The sequence below is a fragment of the Microcaecilia unicolor genome, chromosome 11 (genome assembly GCF_901765095.1).
Source record: "Microcaecilia unicolor chromosome 11, aMicUni1.1, whole genome shotgun sequence".
In the NCBI taxonomy this organism is placed as follows: domain Eukaryota; kingdom Metazoa; phylum Chordata; class Amphibia; order Gymnophiona; family Siphonopidae; genus Microcaecilia; species Microcaecilia unicolor.
In genome coordinates, this window is record NC_044041.1 from 102,173,245 (window position 1) to 102,198,537 (window position 25,293).

Genomic DNA, 25,293 nt, shown 5'->3' on the forward strand with positions numbered 1-25,293 from the left:
GAAGGAGAAGACACAGAGAGCTGAGACAGAAGCCACATGACACAAAAAGAGCTGAGAGGAAGAGAAGAAGAGACTTAATGCTGATGTCCTGCTTTGTTTGCTGGCAAATAAAGAAGATTTTTCTCTCATACTGGTGTGTGCTGTCTGACTCCTGAAGTATCACAACTTCCTATCTCAATTCCTGCAACAATTCTTGGTGGCAGCGGTGGGATGAATCCTGCATTAATCCCAGCACCCAACTGACTGGAGAACATTCGCCGGGTATGTATTTTGTATTCTGTATTATAATTCTAGCTAGAAAGTTGTAAACCAGCCCCTCAAGAAGGAGGGAAGGAGAATCTGATCAATTCTCAGCGAAGGCCCTAGTACCTTCTAGTCGCGGGGACTAGAAGCGAAAACGCTTGAGCTTATCTGTATCTGAGAAATCTGAAATTGTTGGGTGGGATTTTCTGTACTGAATGAATGTGTGATGCCTGAATGTTAATGAGTGCGGACTTCTTATAGCTGCATTTCCAATTAACGCGAGTTCAATTGGTCAGCAACGGAAGGAAGCGATTGTTGTCTGTCTACCTAGTGTCTCGAGAGTGCAGACCCCTTACTGCATTCTCAAAAATTCCCCCCCTCTTTGTGTGTTGTAACTGTAAGCATTATGGGTGGGACATCATCTAGACAAATTGCTACCCCCCTAGATTGTATGCTTAAAAACTTTAAAAAAGGCTTTTTAATTAATGATTATGGACAGACTTTAAGCTCAAGTACTTTAAGAACCTTGTGTGAAGTTGAGTGGCCATCTATGGGAGTGGGGTGGCCCCCTAGTGGCAGCTTAGATATTGAAGTAATCCGGAAGGTCTACAGCATAGTAGTAGGAGAATCAGAATATTCTGAACAACTCCCTTATATAGATTCCTGGGACAGCCTTGTGACTGACCCTCCCTCGTGGTTGAAAACTTATATGGGATCCCCAGTAAAATTCATGTTAGGTCGTGTTCAAAGAAAGATTAGAAAATCTAAACTAGAAGAGGGAAAGAGCCCTAGGAAGCCTACCACCCAATCGGTGGCTTCCGCCCCTACCCTGTCTGAGAAACCCATACTCTCTGATGACCCCTCAGATCTTGAGCCACCACCTTATGGCCCATTGTTGGGGTTCCGTGCTACCCCCAGAGATCCACGCCGCCCAGCCCAAGCTTCTCCAGCACAGGCTTCTCCGGATAGTTCTTCCCCTCCTGTGCCAAACCTGCCACACCCTAGGTTGGACTTTTCACCCGGCCTCTACCCTTCTGTGCCAAATCCTCTCCTGTTAACCTCTGAAGACCCGTTTTGGGTTCCACTCCCTGACTCCTCAACTCCTGACAGCCCAGCCTCTCCCTCTAATACCCCTACCCACTCATCAGGGGCCCGGCATCCCTTTCAATGGACTGAATCACCTGTGACCACCTCTCAGTCTATGAGTACCCCTCCCCATCCCTCAGGGGTTCAACATACCTCCACTGAATGGGTTAGACCTGCTGCAATCACCTTTGAGCATGATAGGAGGGTAGCTCCTAGCTCTACCTCAGGTTCTATTCCCACCTCCTCGAGAGTTCTGCCACTTCGTCAGGTAACTACCACTCGACCGGATCCTAATAATCAGGGTCAGGTTATACAGGCACAGGCCTATCAGTATGTACCCTTCACAACCACCGATCTCCTGAATTGGAAGACGCATTATCCCTCTTATACTGAAAAGCCTCAGGCAGTGGTGGACCTAGTGACTAGCATTATGGCCACCCATAACCCAACCTGGACTGATTGTCAACAACTTCTCCTGACCCTCTTCACAACTGAGGAGAGGCGGAAGATTTTGCAAAATGCTGAGGCCATCACGCGAGAGCGTGTCCCCGGGGGGACACAGGACCCAGAGGGATGGGTTAGAGCTCGGTTTCCTCGCGCAGCTCCAGCTTGGGATCCAAATGATGGGCAGCACTATGAACTGTTGTCTGGCTATTGCCGGGACTTGCTGGAAGGTATGAGGAAAGGCATAAAGAGGCCCATTAATCTGGCAAAGGTCTCTGAAATTCTCCAAGGGGCAACTGAATCCCCTGGGGCCTTTTTAGAGCGACTAATTGAAGCCTACAGAACATACACCCCATTTGACCCTGAAGCCCAAGAAAACCAGAGAATGGTGAATAGTGCATTGGTGGCCCAGAGTATGCCAGATATTCGGAAGAAGTTGCAGCGTCAGGAGGGATTCGCAGGGATGAATACCACCCAGCTAATTGAGATCGCAACCAAGGTTTTCATTAATAGAGATCAGGAGGTGCGCCGAGAGGCTGACCGGAAGATGCAGAAGAAGGCCGACCTTTTAGCGGCAGCCATTACTAATTCCACCCTTAACCGAGGTCGACCTCTAGCTAATGGGAAGCCAAAGTGGGACCCCGGACCACCAGTCAGGCCCCGAGATTCCTTCAATCAATCCCGGCCAAGGGGGGAGAATCCCAGACCAAGATTGGAGAGGGACCAGTGTGCCTACTGTAAGGAAAGAGGGCACTGGAAAGATGAATGCCCCCAGAGGCGCCAGGGACTGAGAAGGGGACCAGGAGATCGAGGAAGCCGAGGCCGAGTTCGAGAGGGAAGATATGAGCCTGCTGAATCTGACATCATCGGGATAGCCGAGATGGCAGAATGGGACGAATAGGACAGACTGGGTTCCTACAAACTGGGCTCCCAGGAACCTATGGTCAAGCTAACTATAGGGAGCCGCTCAATTCCATTCATGATTGATACAGGAGCTGAACATTCTGTTGTGACGGAGCGATTAGCGCCTGTGTCTGGAAAAACTGTCCGAGTGGTGGGAGCCACGGGGGTGCAGAACCGGAGGCCCTTCCTGACAACCCGTAGATGCCAATTAGGCTCACACATAGTCACTCATGAATTCCTGTATATGCCAGACTGTCCAATCCCTTTGTTAGGTCGAGACCTGCTGTCCAAGCTTAGGGCCCAAATTTCCTTTGACTCTGATGGCCAGACTTCAGTCTCCTTTCGGCCCCCGACCTCCAGCCCTAAGGGTATATTGAGTTTCTGCTGCCCTCTTGAAGAAGAATGGCGGCTGCATCAGTCACATGGCCAAGTTGACCTACCCCTGGCAGACAGCTTTCAGGTCAGTGGGGTATGGGCAGAAGATAATCCCCCAGGGTTGGCCCGAAATATTCCTCCTGTCCATGTAGATTTACTTCCAAGTGCCCGGCCAATCCATCTTCGTCAATACCCAATTCCCAGAAAGGCTCTGGAAGGGATTCAAGCACATTTGAATCGTCTGTTATCCCATGGAATTATTCGTCCTTGCCAGTCTCCATGGAATACGCCACTATTGCCAGTTCAGAAGCCAGGGACTGAGGACTACCGGCCAGTCCAAGACTTACGAGTGGTTAACAAATCCACTATTTCATTACACCCTGTAGTGCCTAATCCATATGTCCTGTTAGGATTGATACCTTCTGGAGCTACCCATTTCACGACACTAGACCTAAAAGATGCCTTCTTTTGTATTCGGGTGGCCCCAGCCAGTCAATTGCTTTTTGCCTTTCAATGGGAAAACCCAGTAACAGGAAGGAAGCTTCAGTATACATGGACCCGCCTGCCACAGGGGTTCAAGAATTCCCCCACCATTTTTGGGACAGCCCTAGGGCAAGACCTTAAGACTTTTAAATCTGAGCCTTCCAGGCGAGTTTTACTCCAGTATGTAGATGACCTCCTGATTGCAGCAGTGACCCAGGAAGAGTGTTTTGAGGCTACTAGAGAATTGCTGGAGCTACTCTTGGATGCAGGCTATAAGGTCTCACGCTCAAAGGCCCAACTTTGTCAGTCAGAAGTGAAGTATCTGGGCTTTTGCATTTCCCAGGGAAGTCGGAGACTGGATGCTAGTAGGAAGCAAGCGGTAGCTGCAATTCCCCAACCCAAGTCCAGAAGGGAAGTTAGGGAGTTTCTGGGAGCAGCTGGATTCTGCAGAATTTGGATTCCAAATTTTGCACTGATGGCGAAACCCCTTTACCAAGCCACAAAGGGGGGTGAAAAGGAACCATTTGAATGGGGACCTACTGCTCAACAATCCTTCATTGCCATAAAGAAAGCCCTACTCCAAGCCCCTGCGTTAGGCCTTCCTGATGTGGAGAAACCTTTCTCACTGTATGTCCACGAGCGACAGGGGGTTGCTCTGGGTGTGCTGACCCAGATGATGGGATCCTGGCAGAGGCCTGTTGCATACCTGTCTAAACAGCTGGATGGAGTGGCTAAAGGATGGCCAGCCTGTATGAGGGCCATTGCAGCAACAGCCTTACTGGTCCAGGAAGCTGATAAGTTGACCTTGGGGCAAGAACTGGTTGTTAAAGTCCCCCATGCAGTTCTCACCCTCATGGAGTATAAGGGCAACCACTGGTTTACAAATAACCGTATGGTTAAGTACCAAGCCAGCTTGTGTGAGAATCCACGGATACACCTGGAAACAGTGGCTACATTCAATCCTGCTACTCTTTTGCCAGCATCTGAGGGACCACCGGATCATGACTGTATCCAAACTATGGATGAAGTGTACTCCAGTCGACCAGATCTTAAAGATGTTCCATGGAGGGACCCAGATGTAATTTATTTTACAGATGGAAGCAGTTATGTGGAGAACTCCAAGCGACTGGCAGGCTATGCTGTGGTGACAGAGGACAAGGTGATAGAAGCAAGAGCCCTGCCCCAAGGAACTTCAGCCCAGAAAGCAGAACTTGTGGCCCTCATACGAGCTCTGGAGTTAGCAGCAGGACTGGTAACCAACATTTATACTGATTCCAAGTATGCCTTCACAACCCTACATGCTCATGGAGCTTTGTATAAGGAAAAGGGACTCATAAATGCTGCAGGCCAACCTGTTAAGTATGGACCTGAAATACTTCAGCTGCTAGAGGCTGTGTGGGCCCCTAAGAAGGTAGCTGTCATTCACTGCAGGGGACACCAAAGAATAGATACTCCAGTGGCCCGAGGGAACCGCCATGCTGATCGGGTGGCCAAGGAAGCTGCTCGAGGACCCCCAGCAAGTACTGTGACCCCCCTGTTCCAAATCCGACTGCAAGAATGGACACCTATATATACCCAAGTGGAAGAGAAATGGGCTCAAGAAGAAGGTGCAGTAAGGAGACCTGATGGCTGGTTACATCTCCCTGATACCAGAGTTCTGGTGCCACGCCACCTAGCTTGGCCTGTAGTGTCTCAAGCTCATGACCTATCACACTTAGGGAAAACAGCACTAGCCCGCCTACTCAATCGAGTAGTGGTGCTGGAAGGATTGGATAGTCTGGTTGCCACTGCCTCTGCCCGATGTACTCTCTGTGCCCAGAATAATGCTCGTCAGGGACCCCGTATTCCACCAGGAGTTCAGTCTAGAGGACTAACACCCTTTGAGTCCCTAGTTATAGACTTCACAGAAATGCCCAGGAGCGGTAGGCTCCGATATCTCTTAGTTATGGTCTGTACCTTTTCTGGGTGGGTGGAAGCATATCCTACAGTCACTGAGAAAGCCACAGAAGTAGCTCGAGCCCTCCTTAGGGATGTCATCCCCAGGTATGGACTGCCCCTTGCCATAGGTTCAGATAATGGTCCCGCCTTTGTTGAAGCTACACTTCAGGCCCTGTCCCGCGCATTGCGCATTACCTGGAAATTGCATTGTGCCTATCGTCCCCAGAGTTCAGGGCAGGTTGAGCGGGCAAACAGAACCTTGAAAAATAGCCTAGCAAAGATTTGTCAGGAAACCCAATTGAAATGGCCACAGGCATTGCCACTAGCCCTCTTTCGCCTTCGATGCACCCCAACTAAAGGAACAGCCCTCTCTCCCTTTGAAATTGTGTATGGGAAGCCCCCAGCCATTTTACAGGGAATTAAGGGAGACATAGGGATTTTAGGGTCTGCCCAGGTGCAGGAGCAGGTAGCCCTCTTGGGAAAGATAATTTCTGAGCTTCAGTCTTATGTGAGAGAAATAAACCCTGTCCCCTTCCAGGCTCAGGTACATTCCTTCCTGCCAGGGGATAGAGTTTGGGTGAAAGACTGGAGGCTCCAGCCTTTGGGGCCCCGATGGAAAGGACCTTTTACTGTTTTGCTTTCTACTCCTACAGCTGTGAAGGTCGCAGGGATAACTCCATGGGTCCATTGGTCTCGAATTAAGTCTGCTGACCAGACTGAGCCCAGCACGGATCAGACGGAGCCTAAACAGTGGAGAGCAGAAAGTGATCCAGCGGAGCCATTGAAGTTGCGCCTGACCCGAACCAAAGAATCTACTAGCTGAAAAGAAGGGTCAACTGCATACTGCAGGAGCGGCTGAACTTCGGCTTCACACTGAGACTCTTTCTTGCCTGATTCTGGCTTTCTTGGAATTTGAAAGCTTGATCCTTGTCAGTTGAGGGTCTATTCCAACTGGTATAAGAACTCAAAGACTGAGAACACTATATGAGAGTAATCTGTGATTAGCACAGACTGTTGAAATATTACTGCTTAATTAGTTTGCTGTATTTGTTTTAGATTAGGAAGAAAGAAAATGTTAGTAGTTTGGATGCTTTTGTTGTTTTCTACTCCTTGCCTCCTTGTTCCCAATACCCCAACTCGCTCCAACCTTTGGTTACACTCTGTCCAGGAACTAATTAGCCAGGCAAAGATTACTTCCCCTTGTATTGTGTGTTCCCGATTTTCTCCTTATACCACAGATGTCCCAGCTGTACCTGTCCCTGTGCAACTCCCAGCTCTTATACCTCCCTACTTTTCGAGTTCAGGCCCTTGGAGCCAGGATTATACTTGGTGGTCCTTTTATAATGCTACTTCCCCCTCTGACTCTTCTCTAAGGCCAGTCTTTACGTCTCCCTATCCAGCTTCTGGAGTGTTTTGTTTAACAAGAGACATCTCAACTGTTCTTCCCATTCCCTGTAACTATACTAATGTTCTCCCAGAGAAGGAGGAACCTGTGTGGGTAGTTTCTCCAGGTACTCCTATGTGCCCTATTACCATACCTGTAGATTATGACCAGGGTGATTACCTGGCTCCTAACTATACTACTGAGAAAACTATAGTGTCCCATCCCATTTTCTACTTTCATAAGTCCCCAGGGTATGAAGGGGTTGCATCATATGAGCGGTCTGTTACAATTGGGGATTGGCACCTATGGTGTACAAAGTCTCCATTTCTTCTTCGTTCCCCCTGGGATAGGGGCTCGCATTATGGGCATCCTAATCTCCATCCTGTGCCTACATTTATTGGGAACTTTCGTCGCCCTCTCCTTGGTCATTACTGGCTCTGTGATAATGTCCTCCACATGATTCTTCCCGCCACATATGATTTTTGTGTATTGGTAACCTTGAATTATTTTCCTAAAGTTATTCCTCTTAAGCCACTATCCCCGCACCGCTCTAAGCGAGAGGCTTTGTCCTTACCCTCCTCCGTTGCCACAGAGGATGAGGCGATTGAATTAGCCCTCCAGTATATTAATTCTACTTATCCTCTGACTAAAAAGAGACTTGTAGCCCTTTCTGCCACGGCCTGGATTCCAATTGGAGGCCCGGTAGCGGGTATTACTGAACTAGGTATGGCTACTCGGAGACTTCAGTCCCTACTCCATGTTTTAGTTCATGAGCTGAACGTGGTAGTCAATGCATTGCAGGATCAAATTAATGAATTAAGTATAGTTTCTCGGTATAATCGTATGGGCCTTGACTACCTCTTTGCAGCTCAGGGTGGCCTCTGCACAGTGCTAAATTCTTCAGAGTGCTGTACTATTGTCATAAATAGGACGCATGTAGTTAGGCATGCTATGGATAAAGTCCTACAGTTGGCCAGCCTTAATGTGGAGGATTACCGAGGAGGATTAGATCTTACCTCCTGGTGGTGGTCATTGACCTCCTGGATACGTCCCTTGTTCATTTCCCTAATAGTCTTAGTTTTAGCAGGGTTTTTGTTTTGTTTCCTGGCCTCATGTGCTTCGGCAGTATGCCGTCGAACCTTAACAAGTAGGGTAATGGTGATTCACAAGTCTATTCCTAATTAGGATCACTATAATCTCCAGAGTTTGAGTTGTGAGACTTATCTCTGCATAAGCTGATTTTAGTCTCAAAGGGGGGAATGAGGCAGTGGGCAAAAGAAATTGAATAATTCTGAGAAATCATATGAAGGGTTAATTTTGTTTAAAGGTGCTCAGATATTATTTTAAATTCTCAGTTCTGCTAGCAAGTGAAGGAATGTCATCTGGTTTAGGTTATTTACGTTTGCCGAGCTAAGGTTAGGAAAGGTCAGTGAGAAATGAAACTCTGTCCCTTGTGAATTGCCAATGCTAGCTGGCACAGCTGTAAACTATTATGAATGAACAAAGCATGAGCCAGACATGCCGTAGTTTTAAAAGAATTAGTTTAATGCTAGTTAGATTCTAAATAATTCTAGATATTCCTGATGTTTAGATATATCTTATAAGAATGCTTATTTTAGAATATGTGTATTCTGTGTAGTTAATATGTAGAATATCTGTTAAATTCTGTATTACTCTTTGTCTGCTGTTTAAGACTGCAGTTGAGGAGATCAACATGTGGTTTGACTTAGCCATAGTTCTGGCTGGTTCAATGTATAAGCTGATAGGTGAAGAAGGTCAGGAAAAGTCTTGATTAATTATAGCTAAGTGTAGGACTGGCCTCCTGGAAGTAATAACCTGATATGTATGCTATTAAGTAAGATTGGCTTTTGACCTCTTTAATGAATGCCAGAGTTCAGTTAGCAGTTAGTATGAATCAGACTAGGAATATGAGAATAATTAATGTTAGATGGGGCCTCTTAGTCTCTAAGGGAATCCAGTTTAAGCCATAGATGAAAAATCAATCATAATGAGAAATATAAGAGTTCTGGAGACCAAATGTCTGGCTTAAGGGGCCCCAGGTCAGAGGTCAGTTTAGGATGTCTGGAACCTATGTAACTGATATTTTTAAAGTAATGATTGGTTGAGGCAAAGTGACCAATCTATTCCTTAACCAATTGGAGAGTAAGGGGGCTGGGCTAGGCTAGGCTAGGAGGAGGGCTTAGGACCCTATTTAAGTAGGAGCAGAAGCAGTTTACGTCAGAAAGAACTCAGAAGGAGCTCAGAAGAAAGAGAAGGACAGAAGGAACAGATAGAAGAAGGAGAAGACACAGAGAGCTGAGACAGAAGCCACATGACACAAAAAGAGCTGAGAGGAAGAGAAGAAGAGACTTAATGCTGATGTCCTGCTTTGTTTGCTGGCAAATAAAGAAGATTTTTCTCTCATACTGGTGTGTGCTGTCTGACTCCTGAAGTATCACAACTTCCTATCTCAATTCCTGCAACAAGTGTGATACAACTGGCTAGCCACTAATATTCAGTGCATCGCCAGCTAAGTTTGGCAGCCAAATTTAGCCACCGAAATCGCAGGTATATCTTTGACTGGTTTAAAGTTAACCAGCTGGCCCTGAATATTGACTTGGTCGGTTATGTTTAAACTGGCCAAAAATAAACTGGATATTTAATGCCGGTCACTGGAAACGGCCCAGCATTGAATATCCGGGGTCAGCGCTGACTGTGGGAGGCAGCCTGGCTAACTCCTGCAGTCTGAATATCGGGCCCAGTGGCTTTCTGAAATCACAATTTACTTGTGAATGCAATCTACATGTTCATGTTTATTTAGGACTTAATACACTGTCTTTCATTTATTGCAGCAATATATAAATGCCATTATATACATGTGGATATGCTTCTAAAATAAACACCTTGACATAATGATGGCAAATGAAAACCAGTATGGCCTATCCAGTCTGCCTAATAAGGTGTTTAGGGTAGTAACTGCCAGTTTGTGCAGGTTACTCCTTTCTATACCTTTGATTTGGGTTGTAACTGCCACATTGTGCAGCTGACCCCCTCTATGCCTTTGTATCGGGTTACACTTGCCTCTCCATGCAAGTTATCCCCCTCTATTCATTTGCTTTGGGTTGTTTGTTCTCTTATAAAGTACTGTGGCACTATCACCTATAATTTTCTTGCTGGCCTTAATATTCTAGGGGGTCCTTTAACAAAGCCACAGTAAAAAGTGGCCTGTGGTGTGAGGGCACATCTTTTAAGCGTGCGCTGGGCCATTTTTTTTTACTGTGGCTATGAAAAAGGCAATTTTTTAATGGGCCAGGAAATGGGCCCGCGCTAATATTAAAACTAGTGCATGCCTATTTACGGCCCGAGCCCTTATTGCCACCCACTGACCTAGCGGTAAGGGCTCATGCGCTAGCCACATGGTAACCATGCAGCATGCACCAATGTGGGCGTGCTGCCGGTTACCACTGGGAATGCCCCCACAGTAGAAAATAGAAAATTATTTTCTACTATGGGATTTGGCATGCAAAAATCAGAATTACCACTGGGCACACGCGGTACCCCAGCAATAGTGCCGATTGGGCGTGCGCTACCCACGTCTTTGTAAAAGGGTCACTATCCACCTTATAATTGAAAGAGAAAAACGCCTAGATTTCGACCCAAATCGGGAGATAGACGTTTATCTCACAAAAACGAATAAATCGGTATTATGGAAAGCCGATTTTGGACGTTTTCAACTGCACTCCATCGCGGAAGCGTACAAAGTTGACGGTGGCGTGTCGGAGGCGTGGCAAAGGTGGAACTGGGGCGTGGTAATCGGCCGAGGAGAGATGGACGCCTTTCGCTGATAATGGAAAAAAAGTATGCGTTTGTAGCTAGAATTTAGGGCACTTTTCTTGGACCCTGTTTTTTCCACGAATAAGGCCCCAAAAAGTGCCCTAAATGACCAGATTACCCCCAGAGGGAATCGGGGATGACCTCCCCTGACTCCCCCAGTGGTCACTAACCCCCTCCCACCACAAAAAATGATGTTTCACAACTTTTTATTTTCACCCTCAAATGTCATACCCACCTCCCTGGCAGCAGTATGCAGGTCCCTGGAGCAGTTGTTAGGGGGTGCAGTGGACTTCAGGCAGGTGGACCCAGGCCCATCCCCCCCTACCTGTTACAATTGTGCTGCTTAATGCTTAGTCGTCCAACCCCCCCAAACCCACTGTACCCACATGTAGGTGCCCCCCCTTCACCCCTTAGGGCTATAGTAATGGTGTAGACTTGTGGGCAGTGGGTTTTGAGGGGGATTTGGGGGGCTCAACACACAAGGGAAGGGTGCTATGCACCTGGGAGCTCTTTTACCTTTTTTTTTGTTTTTGTAAAAGTGCCCCCTAGGGTGCCCGGTTGGTGTCCTGGCATGTGAGGGGGACCAGTGCACTACGAATCCTGGCCCCTCCCACGAACAAATGCCTTGGATTTATTCGTTTTTGAGCTGGGCGCTTTCATTTTCCATTATCACTGAAAAACAAAAACGCCCAGCTCACAAATTGTCGAATAAAACATGGACGTCTATTTTTTTCGATAATACGGTTCGGTCTGCCCCTTCACGGACCCGTTCTTGGAGATAAACGCCCATGGAGATAGATGTTTTCGTTTAATTATGCCCCTCCACGTTCTCTTACAGCTTACTTTTTGCTCTGGTTTACAGGCTGCAGTATTCCTTTCTTGCCAGTAGGTGTCCTCTAATCTCAGCAAAAAGAGTCCAATATGTTTCCCTTGTCTAGACACCACATCTGAAACATTAAGATAGCCACACATTCGGTCTTTCTCACATTCAAACATAAATATGCACATTACAAAATCTCCCCTATACAGAAGAGGAAAGAGCCCCAGGAGCTGCCAAGGGTATTAGGTACCCTATGCAAACATTCAGCCTTGCAACCCCTTCAATTAGCATAGTACATTCTATTCCGCATATGCTTATGAAATTGAGGTTCAATGCAGATTATAATAAAAAAGAACTTAGAATAGATATCCAGGAATTACAGCATGGTATACTTAAAAAGAATTTATACAACTAAATTCGATTTACATTTAACACATTTTTGAAATAAAAATGTTTTTAATCCCCTTCTAAATTTTCTGTAATTAGGGCTATCCCTAAGGTGGTTTGGAAGAATTCTCCACAATTTTGCAGCCTGAAAGACGAAGAAAGAGTTGGCTAATTTGATTGACTTTTTGTCCTTAGAATTAGGAAATTGAAAAGGACTCACACATATCTTAATAACTGGATCTTAGTACTGGAAGCAAAATTAAAGAGGTCATACATGTAAATAGGTTCCTGCCCTGTAAAATCTTAAAAAGAAAATAATCAGACTTAAATAGTACTCTTGCCTCCACTGTAAGCCAATGAAGTCACACACAAAAAAGGAGAGATAAGATCTGTTTTAGATAAAGAATAAATCAAATGGTTTGCTGTATTCTGAATTGTTTGAAGTTTTCTCAGAATATTCTTGGAACAATCTAAGAAAATAATGTTGCAGTAATCTAATTGCAAAGGCAGTAATGCCTGTACCAGTAACTGAAAATAAACTTCATCAAAAGAATTACGGATCCAACATAATTTCCTCATTAAGATAAAAGCTTTCTTAACTAGAGAATTAATCTGGGGTTCCAAAGATAATGTTTGATCTACCAGTATCCCCAGTATTATTATTTCAGAGCATAGTGTGTAATTTTGAGTATTCATTTTGAGCAAAGTTTCTTGGGAATGGTATGTTGTCTGTTTATTAACATAAGCTTCGTTTTTTTTTAAATTCAACTTTAAGTGATATTAAGTACATAAGTACATAAGTAATGCCATACTGGGAAAAGACCAAGGGTCCATCGAGCCCAGCATCTTGTCCACGACAGCGGCCAATCCAGGCCAAGGGCACCTGGCAAGCTTCCCAAACGTACAAACATTCTATACATGTTATTCCTGGGATTTTGGATTTTTCCAAGTCCGTTTAGTAGCGGTTTATGGACTTGTCCTTTAGGAAACCGTCCAACCCCTTTTTAAACTCTGCTAAGCTAACCGCCTTCACCACATTTTCCGGCAATGAATTATAATTTGCATACAATTATGTATAGCCTTGCTGGAAGCTTCGAGTGTACACTAGACAGGGATCAATACCACAATATTATAAATTAACTTTCAGTATGTGTAGGGCCTGCTGAGATTTGATAATTCAATTCAGGAATCATTGATTACTCTAATACCACCCATCCCAGAATGATCCTGTAAAATATTTTAAATATTGAACTTTGTTTGACATACACATACATCTTTAAAGTAATTTCATAAACCTGCTTAATGGGCTATTTGAAAATTGCCTACTCTCCCTGCAGGTAAAAGTATGCACTGATGCTTCTTTGAGTTCACATGGCTGTCAGAACCTATGGTTGTGCTTTGACCTCAATGCCCATTGTCGCCCCTTCCCCCAAAGCTTCCAGCTTGGGCAACTCTGTAGTCTATCTAATGGTTAAACCAGCCCTGGGAGCTGCTGCTGTAGCAAGTGGACCTCACTCTGCTGCCGGTATTGCTACCACTGAAAGGAGGCATGAAGGGGGAGGGTGTAAATGAAGGGGGAGGGGGAATGGAAGGTGTGGGGGAAAAGAAAATGAGAAAATAAAAGGGGAGGGAAGGAGAGAGGAAAGTACAGATGTAAAACTGGGAAAGGACAGAGGGAGGGAGGTACAAATCAGTGACAGATAAAGGTTGAGAGAGAAAGTGAAGAATTATGAGTAAGAGCGAAGAAGAGCCTGAGGTAAAATAGATGGGTGGTGAGGGGCATAGAATGGACTAAGTATATGGTCCCAGGTTCTAAAAAGAAATGCTTCCACCGCTGCTGCCAATGACAGAGAGCAGCAGAGCCCAGGACTGCCTTACTGCTTTGGAAGAGAGCTCGTGGACAGGTTGGGAAGGGGGAAGAGCCGAGGAGAACAGGAAGGAGAGAGGAGAAAGCATGTGGTGTGACAAGGTGGAGGCCAAATACTGAAGCCACCTAGGATTGCAAACTTCCTTGTATCGGATATGCTGAGCTGCTAGATCATATTGTGTCCCTCTTTTAGGCAGAGCCCCATGAAGGCATAAGCAAACAAGGCATGTGCTGAGGGCCTGAAAGTTTTTCTGGGGAGCCTTCTCAGATGTGCTGAGGATTCAGGAGCCTAGAATTGCTAACTCTCTCGATTTTTTCAGGCATCTACAAATGTTTCAATTATCTTGTCTCAAAGCCAAAAGCATAGCTAGTGTCTGAATATTTTTCAGAGTTTAGCCGTGTACAGCTCTCCAATCCTCCTAGACCAGTGTTTCCCAAGTCCAGTCCTGGAGTACCCCTTACGAGTCAGGTTTTCAGGATACCCACAATGAATATGCATGAAGAGATTTACATATAATGGAGGCAGTGTATGCAAATCAGGCTCATGCATATTCATTTGGATATCCTGAAAACGGTACTCCAGGACTGGACTTGGTGAACACTGTCCAAGACCACCAGGGACTTTTGTGTTGGGGTTGGAGCAGGGATGGGAGGGTCAGGTCGGATGGATGGGAGGCCCACTAGCCCACTAGGTAATTTATTTTTTACTTTTTTTGGGTGGTGGTGGTGGGGAGGTTGCATCAAGTCAGCTTGGTTGGCAAAGAGAGAGGGAGTGAGGTCACTAGGGACCCTGCAGAAAGCTCGGTCAGGGTGCTGGCAATCTATTTTTTCCCCAATTTATTTATTTATTTATTGGGATTTATTAACTGCCTTTATGAAGAGATTCACCCAAGGCGGTGTACAGTAGGTTCAGTTTAACAAAAAACTTACAATTTTGTTAACGGCACAACAATAGTAAAATGTACAAGTATAAACATAAATACAATGAAAGAGGAAAACTTGAAAACAGAAAATTGAAACCTAATTATAGGACTACCATGAAACAGGATCAAAGATATACACATTTAGCAACACTGAAATTCAAACAAAAGAGATATAATACGATTTCAGCATAATAGTGATGGACTATCTAATAAGCACACAATTAGAATATTCAAATAACATTGCTATGATACTAATGCTTTTCTACAGTACAGCTTATCATATAGCTGAGGAACCGAAGTCAGTCATCTTTCCTCTCAGTACATAAGTATTGCCATACTGGGACAGACCAAAGGTCCATCAAGCCCAGCATCCTGTTTCCAACAGTGGCCAATCCAGGTCACAAATACCTGGTAAGATCCCAAAAAAGTACAAAACATTTTATACTGCTTATCCCAGAAATAATACATTTTCCCCAAGTCCAATTTAATAATAGAGCTTCCAGCCAAAAATTTCAGCTGGAGTGATGAAGTCCACTGTGTGCATACTAAGTGAAGGAAAGTTTTTAGCTCAGGGAATTTACCCAGCTAACTATTAAGTTTCCTGGACAAATTCCTTTGAAAACTGTCCTAACACTGCTTCTACTCTGTCTATATCCTTTCAGAGGTACCAAAGAAAGCTGAGGGTAACATTCAGCCCGCTGCTTGCAAGCCAATTCCAGCCACAGGCTGAACCAACCCCGAAAATTCAGTGCTGGAGCATAAACAGCTCCCGGAATTGAATATCTACAAGACGTACAGTGCTGCGTACGTCTTGTAGCGCTATAGAAATGATAAGTAGTAGTAGTAGTAGAATATCTAGGTATCTGCACTGACCCAGCAGGCACTGACCAATATTCAGACTGGTGCCTGGTTAACTTAGCATATAAAGTTAGGACAGCTTTTTTGCTGTCTTAACGTTATGTGCTTACTTAGCCTGTTAGCAGACTGAAAATTCCCACTAACCAACTAAGTGCTGACTCTGCCCTCCTTCTCCTATTCTAGCTTGTTATGCAATGACTGGTTAGTGGAGATATTCAGTGACACTACCTGGTTAAGTGCCACTGAGTATTGGCGGCTGGCCAGCTCAGCGTGGTTTAACTGGGCAGGAGTGTCTCCTGCCTGGTGTGGCAAAACAGGGGGTTTTCAAGCCTGTGAATTGTATTAATGTTTCTATGTCATGCATCTCTCTTGTTTGGCCAGTAGGTGGTGTCTCCTTTTTGTTTTAAAGCTGTTGCAGGGAAGACTGTTTTCTTTTTTCAGTTTTAGCCCTGTGGAAAGACAACCTGCAGTGCCATTGGTCAGATATGTTCAAAGTTGGTGCTCTGGGCTCTGATTGGCTCTGGAGTTCAAAATTCAGCCAGGAAGTACTGGATTTTTTTTTCTAGTCTCAGATAGGGAGTGCAGAAAGTAAACATCTCTACCTCCCTGAGGCCCTGTTCAAGAACTGTGAGCAGTTATTTTCCTGAAACTCCCCAGGTGCTACCCAGGTACTGACAAAGTGTTTAGATAGTTTTATTATTGATCCTTATTCAGTTACCTGTTATTGCTTGATGTTTCCCCACCTGTTTTATGTTGTCCACTGTTCTATTTCTGTGATAATAAACCCATTAGTTTATTAGCTCTGATGACCTAGATTGACTAAGAATCCTGGTGGTTTGTGTTTTGGATTTGTGAATGCTTTCTAGGAACTGTGGGACTCCTGGGAATGTGGACTCAGTATCCTAGAAATCATCGGGGAATAACGAGAGTGGGATACTAGCCCAGAGGCAAGTGGGACCCAGTTGGTGGGAGGAGGGTGCAGTGTAGAGCACATGCCCAGGTGCAGGTGGGTCTGAGCAGTGCTGGGGTCAGACCATCCAGGTGGCCGCAGGGTTAACCCCAGGTGGGGGTTAGGTGTTTTGTGACTGATCTTTGTCTTTCTTTTTTGGTGATAGCGTGGTGGGATTGTCAGTGTGTAGGGTGAGGGTCGTCATCCACTGAGCAGTTCAGAGTTGTTTTTATCTGTAACCTCCAGACAAATAGCACAGTGAATGAGTGCAGCAGTAACAGGGTCCCTTCCCCATTCAGTTTTTTTTTGGTTGTGTTAGGAGATTAGCAGCCTACTGATGGTGGCTGGCATGACCATCAGACACATATATATATATATCTGCCATCATCATACATAATAACATCAAGGTGCTGCCATGTAAACTCTCCAATGCTCCTCACTAAACCTAAATGTTTAGTAAAATCAGATCTTAACATCCGCCCAGAAAAAGACATGAAAGTGATAACCGTTCCAAAATACCATGGCATTTTAGCATAAACCACCTGATGAATAAGTGTTAAAACTTTAAACTTTATAACCAGGTACTGGCTGATATTCAGATCAGTGCCCAGTTAACTCGATGCGTACAGGGGCCCTTTTACAATGCCGCGGTAGACTACTGTGGTGTTGTCATGTGCCATATCAGGATGCAGGAGTCCACCAGTAGTTTCCACCCCCAGTGCATACCATTTCTGGCATGACAAAACTATTTTTTTTTGTAGTGCCGGGGCTTACCAGGCAGTAATCGTTTACCGCCAAATTAGTGCAGGAGCCCCTATTGTCATCTAAATAGGTAGCAGTAAGGGCTCCCCTGGAAATGGCTGTGCACCAATCCCTGTAACTAGCACATGGCTATCTCTCTTTTTTTTTTGGCCAAAAGCAACTTTTTACCTGCTGCGGTAAAAGTGGGCCTCTGTGGCAAATCCATGCACAGATGCCACCGCAGCCCCCCCCCCCTTTTACCACAGCTTGCCAAAATGGACCCAAAGTTAGAAAAAGCTTTTGCTAACTGGGGGCCCCTTTTATGAAGCTGTGGTGAAAGGGGACCTGCGCTGGCATTGATGTGTGTTTTTGATGCAGGTAAAAGGCTGGTCTTTGTTTTTTCAGGAAATGGCCGTGCAGCAAGTGAAGCACTTGCTGCGTGGCCATTTCAGAGGGGGAGCACTTACCACCATCCATTGAGGTATACACCGGTGCTCCAAAAATAAAAATGGTTTGATGCACGCTGGGGGTGGGAACTACCACCAGGCTGCTGTGGTAGCCCAGCGGTACTTCCCTTTTAGCGAGCGGTAATCCCACATTGGGCTTACCACTACTTTGTAAAAGGACCCCTGGCTAAGTTGAGGATCCATCCAAACTCTGCTCCCGGACCACCCCTAACCTAGCCAGTTAGGGAATGGCTGGTTAGAGCCAATATTCAACGGCACTACCCGGGTAAGTGTCACTGAATATTGGTGGTGGGCCAGTTCAGCAGGGTCTAACTGGCTAGATAGCTGTGTGTGTAAATTCTAATTAATGCCAATTAGTGTCCTTAACTTGCAATATATAGAATCCAGGGGACAAGGACTCTGACTTGCTTATCCTCTCCTCCCTCAGCTGAGATTATATTCATGCACCCTTCTGACTCATGTGCAACTTTCTTTAAACTAGTCTCCTTATTGTCTAACTTCTATTACTCTATCTTATCTTTCTGTGTGTTCCACCTTTGCTTACACCCTGTGCTATTAAGATGTTTTATTACCATTGTGTTGACAATTTAAGTAGCATATACTATGCCATACTTTATACTATCATTTGAATATTTTTGCTGCTGTAATTGTTTGGTTGCCTATGTTCAGCTTATTCTGGCTGTGCACCACCTTGGGTGAATTTTTATAGAAAGTGGTAAATAAATCATAATAAATAAGTTGTTGAAAGTATTTGGTGTTCAATGATTTTCAAAAATTAAATCTTTTTCATGTCTTAATCTGGCAGCAAGGAATTCCATAAACTTGGAAACACTGAACTAAAAAGTTTCTTGCAAGTTGACAAGGATGTCAAGGATGCTGCTGGAAGCTCAGAAATGATGCTGGATGTTTGCGATGAACACAGGAAGACATTGACATTAAGTAGACTGAATATATGTTTTCATTGTTTACTTTGCTGTATATATAAGTAGAAAGACAAAGCTGGAGAATTCTACTCTAAACAGCTTTTAGAGGATCGTTTTCAAAGAACATAGACATACAAAGTTCCATAGGTTACTACAGGGCTCATTTTCGAAAGAGAAAAACATTCAAGAAGTGTCATAATGCACCATGTGGATGGATTTCTTCACAAAACGTCCAAATCTGTATTTTCAAAATCATTTTTTGCAGATGTTTATCTATGCATTTCCTCTGCAGTGCATCCAAATCACGAGGAGGGGGGGGGGGGGGGGGTGTGTTGGGGGCATTTTGAAGGGTGGGCTTAGGGTGTGCCTAACACTTGGACATTTTACAGCCATAATGTAACAAAACCAAAACGTCTAGGGTGAAAACTTCAATGTTTTGGTCTAGACTTGTTTTCAGAATGTAAATGACCAGATGCCCACTGGAGGGAATCAGAGATGACCCCCCTTACTCCCCCCAGTGGTCACTGACCCCCTCCCACCAATAAAAATAGTAATCACCAGCCTCAGATGTTATACCCAAATCCATTAGAGCAGCATGCAGGTCCCCAGAGTCATAGGAGCCAACTTTTCAAAATTATTGGGGGTGCTAAGCCCAATGGAAATAACCCTCCCTGGACACATGCAAGGAATTTTCTCAATACTGGGGGTGCTCAAGCACCCACAGCACCCACAGAGTCGGCTCCTATGCCCAGAGTAGTGTACTGGTGGTTGAAGTGCACTGTAGACAGGTGGGCCCAGGCCAATACTTCTCCCTACCTGTTACATTTGTGGTGAAAACTGCTAGCCCTCCAAACCTCACCAAAAACCCACTGTACCCACATATAGGTGCCCCTTTCACCCATAAGGGGTATTGTAGTGGTATACAGTTGGGGGTAGTGGGTTTTCTGTGGGTTTTGGAGGGCTCAGCAGACGATAATGGATCAATGGTGAGATGTATATCTGGGAGCATTTATATGAAGTCCACAGCAATGCCCCCTAGGGTGTCCCAATGCTCTCCTGGGATGTCTGGGGGACCAGTCTGCTACAAATGCTGGCCCCTCCTACATCCCAATAGCTTGATTTTCTACGTTTTTCACTTGTGTGTGTGTGTTTTTTAAATTGGCCTGAAAAGATAAATGCACAGAGCACATAAGCTTGCTACAAACGGTATTAAAAAAAAAGATGGTTTGCTTTTTTGAAAATGGCTACATTTCCTATTTAGATTTTGGATGTTTAACACAAAATGTCTACAGTCCGACTTAGATGTCATATCGAAAATGCCCCTCTATGTAACTTTGTAAGTCTATGTGCTTTGAAAATGAGCATCATGGTCTATTAATTTATATCAGGGTATCTTGTAAATGTTAAAAACGTATTCCTTTTCTTTCTGGAAGTAAAAAGTGCCCTTCGAGTATGTTAAATTCTTTACCTGTTTGCACTTGTCCTCTGCTGCTTTTTTGTCAGCCTCCGCCTGCTCTGCTCTGTCGATAGCATTCTCCTTGTCCAGCTTCAACATCTGCATCTTTTTTTTAATAGCCTCCATTTTTGTTGAAAGGGGAAGGGGTGCTGTGCTGCGAGGAAAGCACCAGAGGTGTTCTGAAAGAACCCTTGCTGATCGAGGTTGAGCAGAGAAGTGTGTTCAAGTCGTCTAAGATAGCTTTAAACTCCCAAAGAGCCTTCGCTGGATGGTTTGGAGGCAGCCCAAATCCCTAGTGGCTTCCAGGTCTTCTACTTACAGCCTTTCTGAGGAATGAGTTGGACTGCATTCACCAGAGGAATCTTCAGCACTCAGCCAATCTCCTTATTTGGATTTTTGGTTTTCTTAAATGGAAAAAAAAAAAAGATCCCTTTCCATTTTTAACCTGCTGACAAAGGCAGAAGTGTTGACATATCAATGCATGCTTGAAACAAAACTCATTAGTGACCTGGGGCATATTTACCCAAGAGGTTAATCCACATGTTTCTGCAGATAATTTCCTGGGTTCTCTTTATAATATACAGTGAGAGTAAGATCCAGGGATTAAGATAAACAGAGACATTAAATTCTAAATGAAGCTTCTTTGGAATCTGAGTAGCTGTATAGCAATGTGATTGCTTCATTAAAAGCTGTAGTGTTATCCACAATAATAGTATGACTATAATCTACTTATGAATAAGTGATAAACTTCAAATTAAACTATAGTAGATTAGTGGTTCACTTTCGAGCAACTATCAGGTGTAAGGGGAAAAGTCTCATACTGTCACAGGGGCATAATGTTCTACATAGTCTACACCCGCAATGTGGGTGAAGCCCTTTTTGTGACTTATATAATCATCGACAAACACCCCACCTTCCAATGTCCTTTATATTTCAATATGCCAATTCTGTGTGTGTATATTTTTTCTGTGTATTTTTTTTTCAAATTTTATAGGATATTGTCTGTACAATCTGCAAGCTCTCTGGACCCCGACAGATTCCCGTTTTGCTAATGCTTTATCAAGGGATATGAGCTGTTGCAGGCCTGCTGAAAAACAAACCAGTCAGCCATAGCATAGAACCCAAAAGTGAACACAGATAATTGTTTCCTGGTGATTACTCATATAATGCTGACCTTCCATATTTGAAATCCAAGGAAATGACTCTTCAGTCAGGTGAAAAGGTCCCACCTGCACACGGAGTAAGTTCTATGCTCAAACCAGTAGCTCTGTGGTTTGCGTATCTGAAGGAGGAGCACATCCCCTCTGTGGCACTTGTGGTGGAGTTGTGACACTGCCTCTTTGGTCCAGTTCAGCTAAAAGGGGAAGAAGGCAATCTGAAAACAAAATTACAGTTATGGCGGGCAGTAAAGCCAGTACCACTGAGTGCTCTATTTGCTGATGGCCCCTTGAGGACTATAACTTATTGGCTGTGAACTTTTGGAATTTTTAAGCATGAGACATCATCTGAAGGGAGCAGTTTTTGACCTACGGAAATGATGCACGTGGTTTCACTTTGAAATTACCATGGGTATTTTGTACCTGTGGAGCACTGCACCTGTTTTTAGTGCAGGCAGAAAAGTTAACACACGTGGAAGAGCATTTTTGAAAGGATATCCAAGTCAGAATTGGGACGTCCTGCACATAACATTTAAAAAAAAACAAAAACAAAAAACAAGTATTCCTCTTACAGCCATTTTCGAACAGGAAATAAGTCAGGGTTTCCTGTTTGAAAATACATGAGAACATCCAAAATGAACAGCCATTTTACAAACTGAATCGTTCAAATTATGAACACCAAAAATCCAGGGACAAGGATGTCTGTTTGGCAGCATTTTTACAGAAATGGCCACACAACCTAGTGGTCGGTCCAGTGGAATGTAAATCATGGTACCCAGGTTCATATTCCCCTACTACTCCTTTATTTTAAATGCTGAGCCACCCAGGAACAGAAAAATACCCACTGTACCTGACTGTACACCACCTCAATAGCCTTCAGGCTTGCAGTTGTCATAAATATTTAGGAGGGCTCACAATTTAAAAGAAAAAAGAGACAATGTAGGAATTAAACCAAGGTCCCCTAGTATATGGTTCACTGTACTGGCCATTAGGCTACTCCTCAGACCTGCTTTCTGTTTTGTTCAGAATGTCCATAATGCTGGGGGGGGGGGGGGGGGGGGGCGGGGGTGGCAGATCGTGGCATAGAGAGAAAGCTTCAGGGCAGCCAGAGACAGCTTGTGAGGATGGCTGCTATGCTGGGGCCCCTCCAAGAAGGGAAATAAATTTTTAAAGAACACCGCAAGGTGAGGGGAAGGGAGGGAGATGGACTGTGGTTGGGAGAAGGGGAAGAGATGCCTAGATCACTTAGTAGCAATACAGGTGAGGAGATCGTGGGGAAGGGAGAGGAGAGGGGATCAGGAATCAGGGGCCTCCTCCTTAATTTCTGCCCTGGGCCCCACCATGTCTTAAACCGGCCCTGTCCGGTTAGCTACGCAGATGCTGTCAGTAAATATCAGCCAAAAACTCTTCCACTGCTAATCAGAAATCAAACCAAAATAAAGAAAACCATACCATACCATACACATATTTGTATCCCTCCTATATCTGCTTTAGAATCAAAGTGGGTCACAAAAAAATAAAAACAAATCTAAAATAAGTCAAAGATCAGTCAAAATATTTGTTAAACAGATTGGATAAGTCTTCAAAGATTTTCAGAATAGCAATTAATTAGTCATTATCCGTATAGATACTGGGATAGTGTTCCAATCCAAACTAGTAGATTGGTAACTGAATGAACTATCATGAAATTTTTTAACTGACATTCTTAACTGTAGGAAAACCCAAACTTAATGTGGAACAAAATCGAGAAGAGTATGAATAATAATTGTATATATATATATATATATATATATATATATTTGTTACATTTGTACCCTGCACTTTCCCACTCATGGTAGGCTCAATGCAGCAGGCAATGGAGGGTTAAGTGACTTGCCCAGAGTCACAAGGAGCTGCCTGTACTGGGAACCGAACTCAGTTCCTCAGGACCAAAGTCCACCACCCTAACCACTAGGCCACTCCTTGGGCATAAACCATGAATAATCTTAAAAAACATACATGCAACTTTGAATTCTATACGTGCCGTAATCGGCAACCAGTGTAAATCAATCAACAATGGTGTAACTTGATCATGCGTTTTTACACCATAAATCAATTTTGCAGCTGTGCTTTGCATTTATTGCAGTCTATTCTGTAATTTACTTTGTATTCCTGAATATAAAATACTGCAATAATCCAGATGTGACAAAATTATCACTTGAACTAAAACTCGAAAATTATCAGGAAAGAATAGATATCTAATAGCTCTTAAATGACGTAACTTGGCTTTCTGTTGTTAACTGAGAATCCAGTATAATTCCCAAGACCCTACTCGAAGTCTTAAAATTCAATTGTTCCCCAGGCGACAGAACAATTTTATTGGGAACTTCAGATGAAGTTGAAGGAAAATATAACAATTTTGTTTTAGTTGTATTTAGTTGTAAAAGAAAATAACTAGTAGTATAGTGCAATAAAACAGAAAAACTGATTCTTATGGCTCATCATTGAAAAAAAAAAAAGATCTGAAGCAGTCCTGCAGTGCCAGTTTTCAGGTTAGCACATGCTGTAGGACTGCTTCAGATAAGCTGTCATTCTTTCCTTTGTTTACTTTTATTATTGCAATTCACTGGGATGCTCCTTCACTAGCGTATGCATATAACAGGTCTGGATGCAATACAATGGAGCTTTGTGGGTCCTATATGAAGTCTTTTTTTTTTAATTTGTAAAGTTTATTGAATCATTCACATAGAAAAAGAAAACATTACAATTCCAATTCCCACTCAACTCTAATGTCAAACCTGACCTCAGCAAACTTTGGGATACAAACATAGAATCATGGAATGGTGTCAAAACCTGTTTCCACTCCCTTTTTCTCCCCTTTTGTCACCCCCTGCCCCCCTCCCTCATCCCCTGCCCATTCCCTCCCTTCCCCCCAAGCCCCTTCTTTCACTTATTCCATTCATGTTCCACTCTTAACCCCCCACTCCCCCCCCCATTCAGATCTTACCCCAATAACCGGTCTAAGTGTATCCATTCTAGTGCTTCTGAGTTGTACCTCCCCCGCCTTTTATCCGTCAGTTCTTCCATTAATCTAATTCCCCTGATTTTCCCCTTCCAATTCCGCACCATTGGCCCCTCGGCCTGTTTCCAAAATGCAGCTATCGTGGTTCCTATATGAAGTCTTATGGCCATTTCTTTCCAAATATTTATGCCACCTTTTATATAAAAAGTTTTTGAATGATGTTCTACCCTCTCTCTGGGTATGATTGGCATGCAGCTTAAACCAGAGAACAGCACGATAAGAAGACTTGGAACTCTTGAACCAAATTCTTCTTTAATGCAGTAATCAAACAAGGAAAAATAACTTACGGTTCAAATGTGCTGGACAAGAGTTTTGCCTTGCAAACTATGAGTCAGTTCTCCATCAGCTCTCCCTCCATGCAAGAGAGAAGCTGGGAGTAATTCAACAACACATTGAGAATAATGCTGTTTATACTTTTACACTGCTAAAATCTTGATAACGTCACAGTAGCTTGAAGGGGTTCATACAGCAAAACATAGCATAGGCAATTTCAGGTCACAGAAGAAATATGCTGCAGACCAACTCTTACAGACCCGATGGGAGGGGGGGGGGGGCAACTAGCCCAGCATGCACAGAGAACAAGGCAAGCCGACAGAAAGAGTCCCAAAAGACACAAGGAGCTGGACATGTGATCTGAAAGAGCCTATCACAGGGAGCTACAGGGAGCTAGTAGCGCTCTAGAAATGTTAAGTAGTAGTAGTAGTAGATTACAGGGAACTGTAGTTCAAGGGCACAACCCAATTCCATGCGTCCAAGCAAATGGGGGGGGGCGGGGGCTGAACAAATGATGAGCAATAAGAATTAGTTTCTGTTTTATTGCACCATACCAGTACACATTTTCACTTCAGTGTCTGTGGCTGAGCCAGCTGGTTCCCAGACATGACATGGTACTGAATGTTCAGGTCAGAACTAGCCTGTGGAGGTCAGTGCCTTACAAAAATGCTGACCATTGCAGGCTGAATATTGTTTTCCTAGATTTTAAACCTCAGGCTAC

General features: G+C 44.2%; 1 protein-coding gene across 2 annotated transcripts in view; it reads right to left on the reverse strand.

Annotated features, from left to right (window-relative positions):
* LOC115481182 (tropomyosin alpha-4 chain) overlaps positions 1-20,412 on the reverse strand; it is a 181,604-nt gene extending 161,192 nt beyond the window's left edge. The window contains exon 1 of one of the 2 annotated variants that reach the window (XM_030220249.1): positions 20,094-20,411. In XM_030220249.1, coding sequence (XP_030076109.1) covers positions 20,094-20,207 — 114 coding nt within the window. In that variant the 5' untranslated portion in view covers positions 20,208-20,411. Of the gene's footprint in view, positions 1-20,093 lie in introns of both variants that reach the window. The other variant, XM_030220251.1, reaches the window with a different exon arrangement.
* Between the last annotated feature and the right edge of the window lie 4,881 nt (positions 20,413-25,293).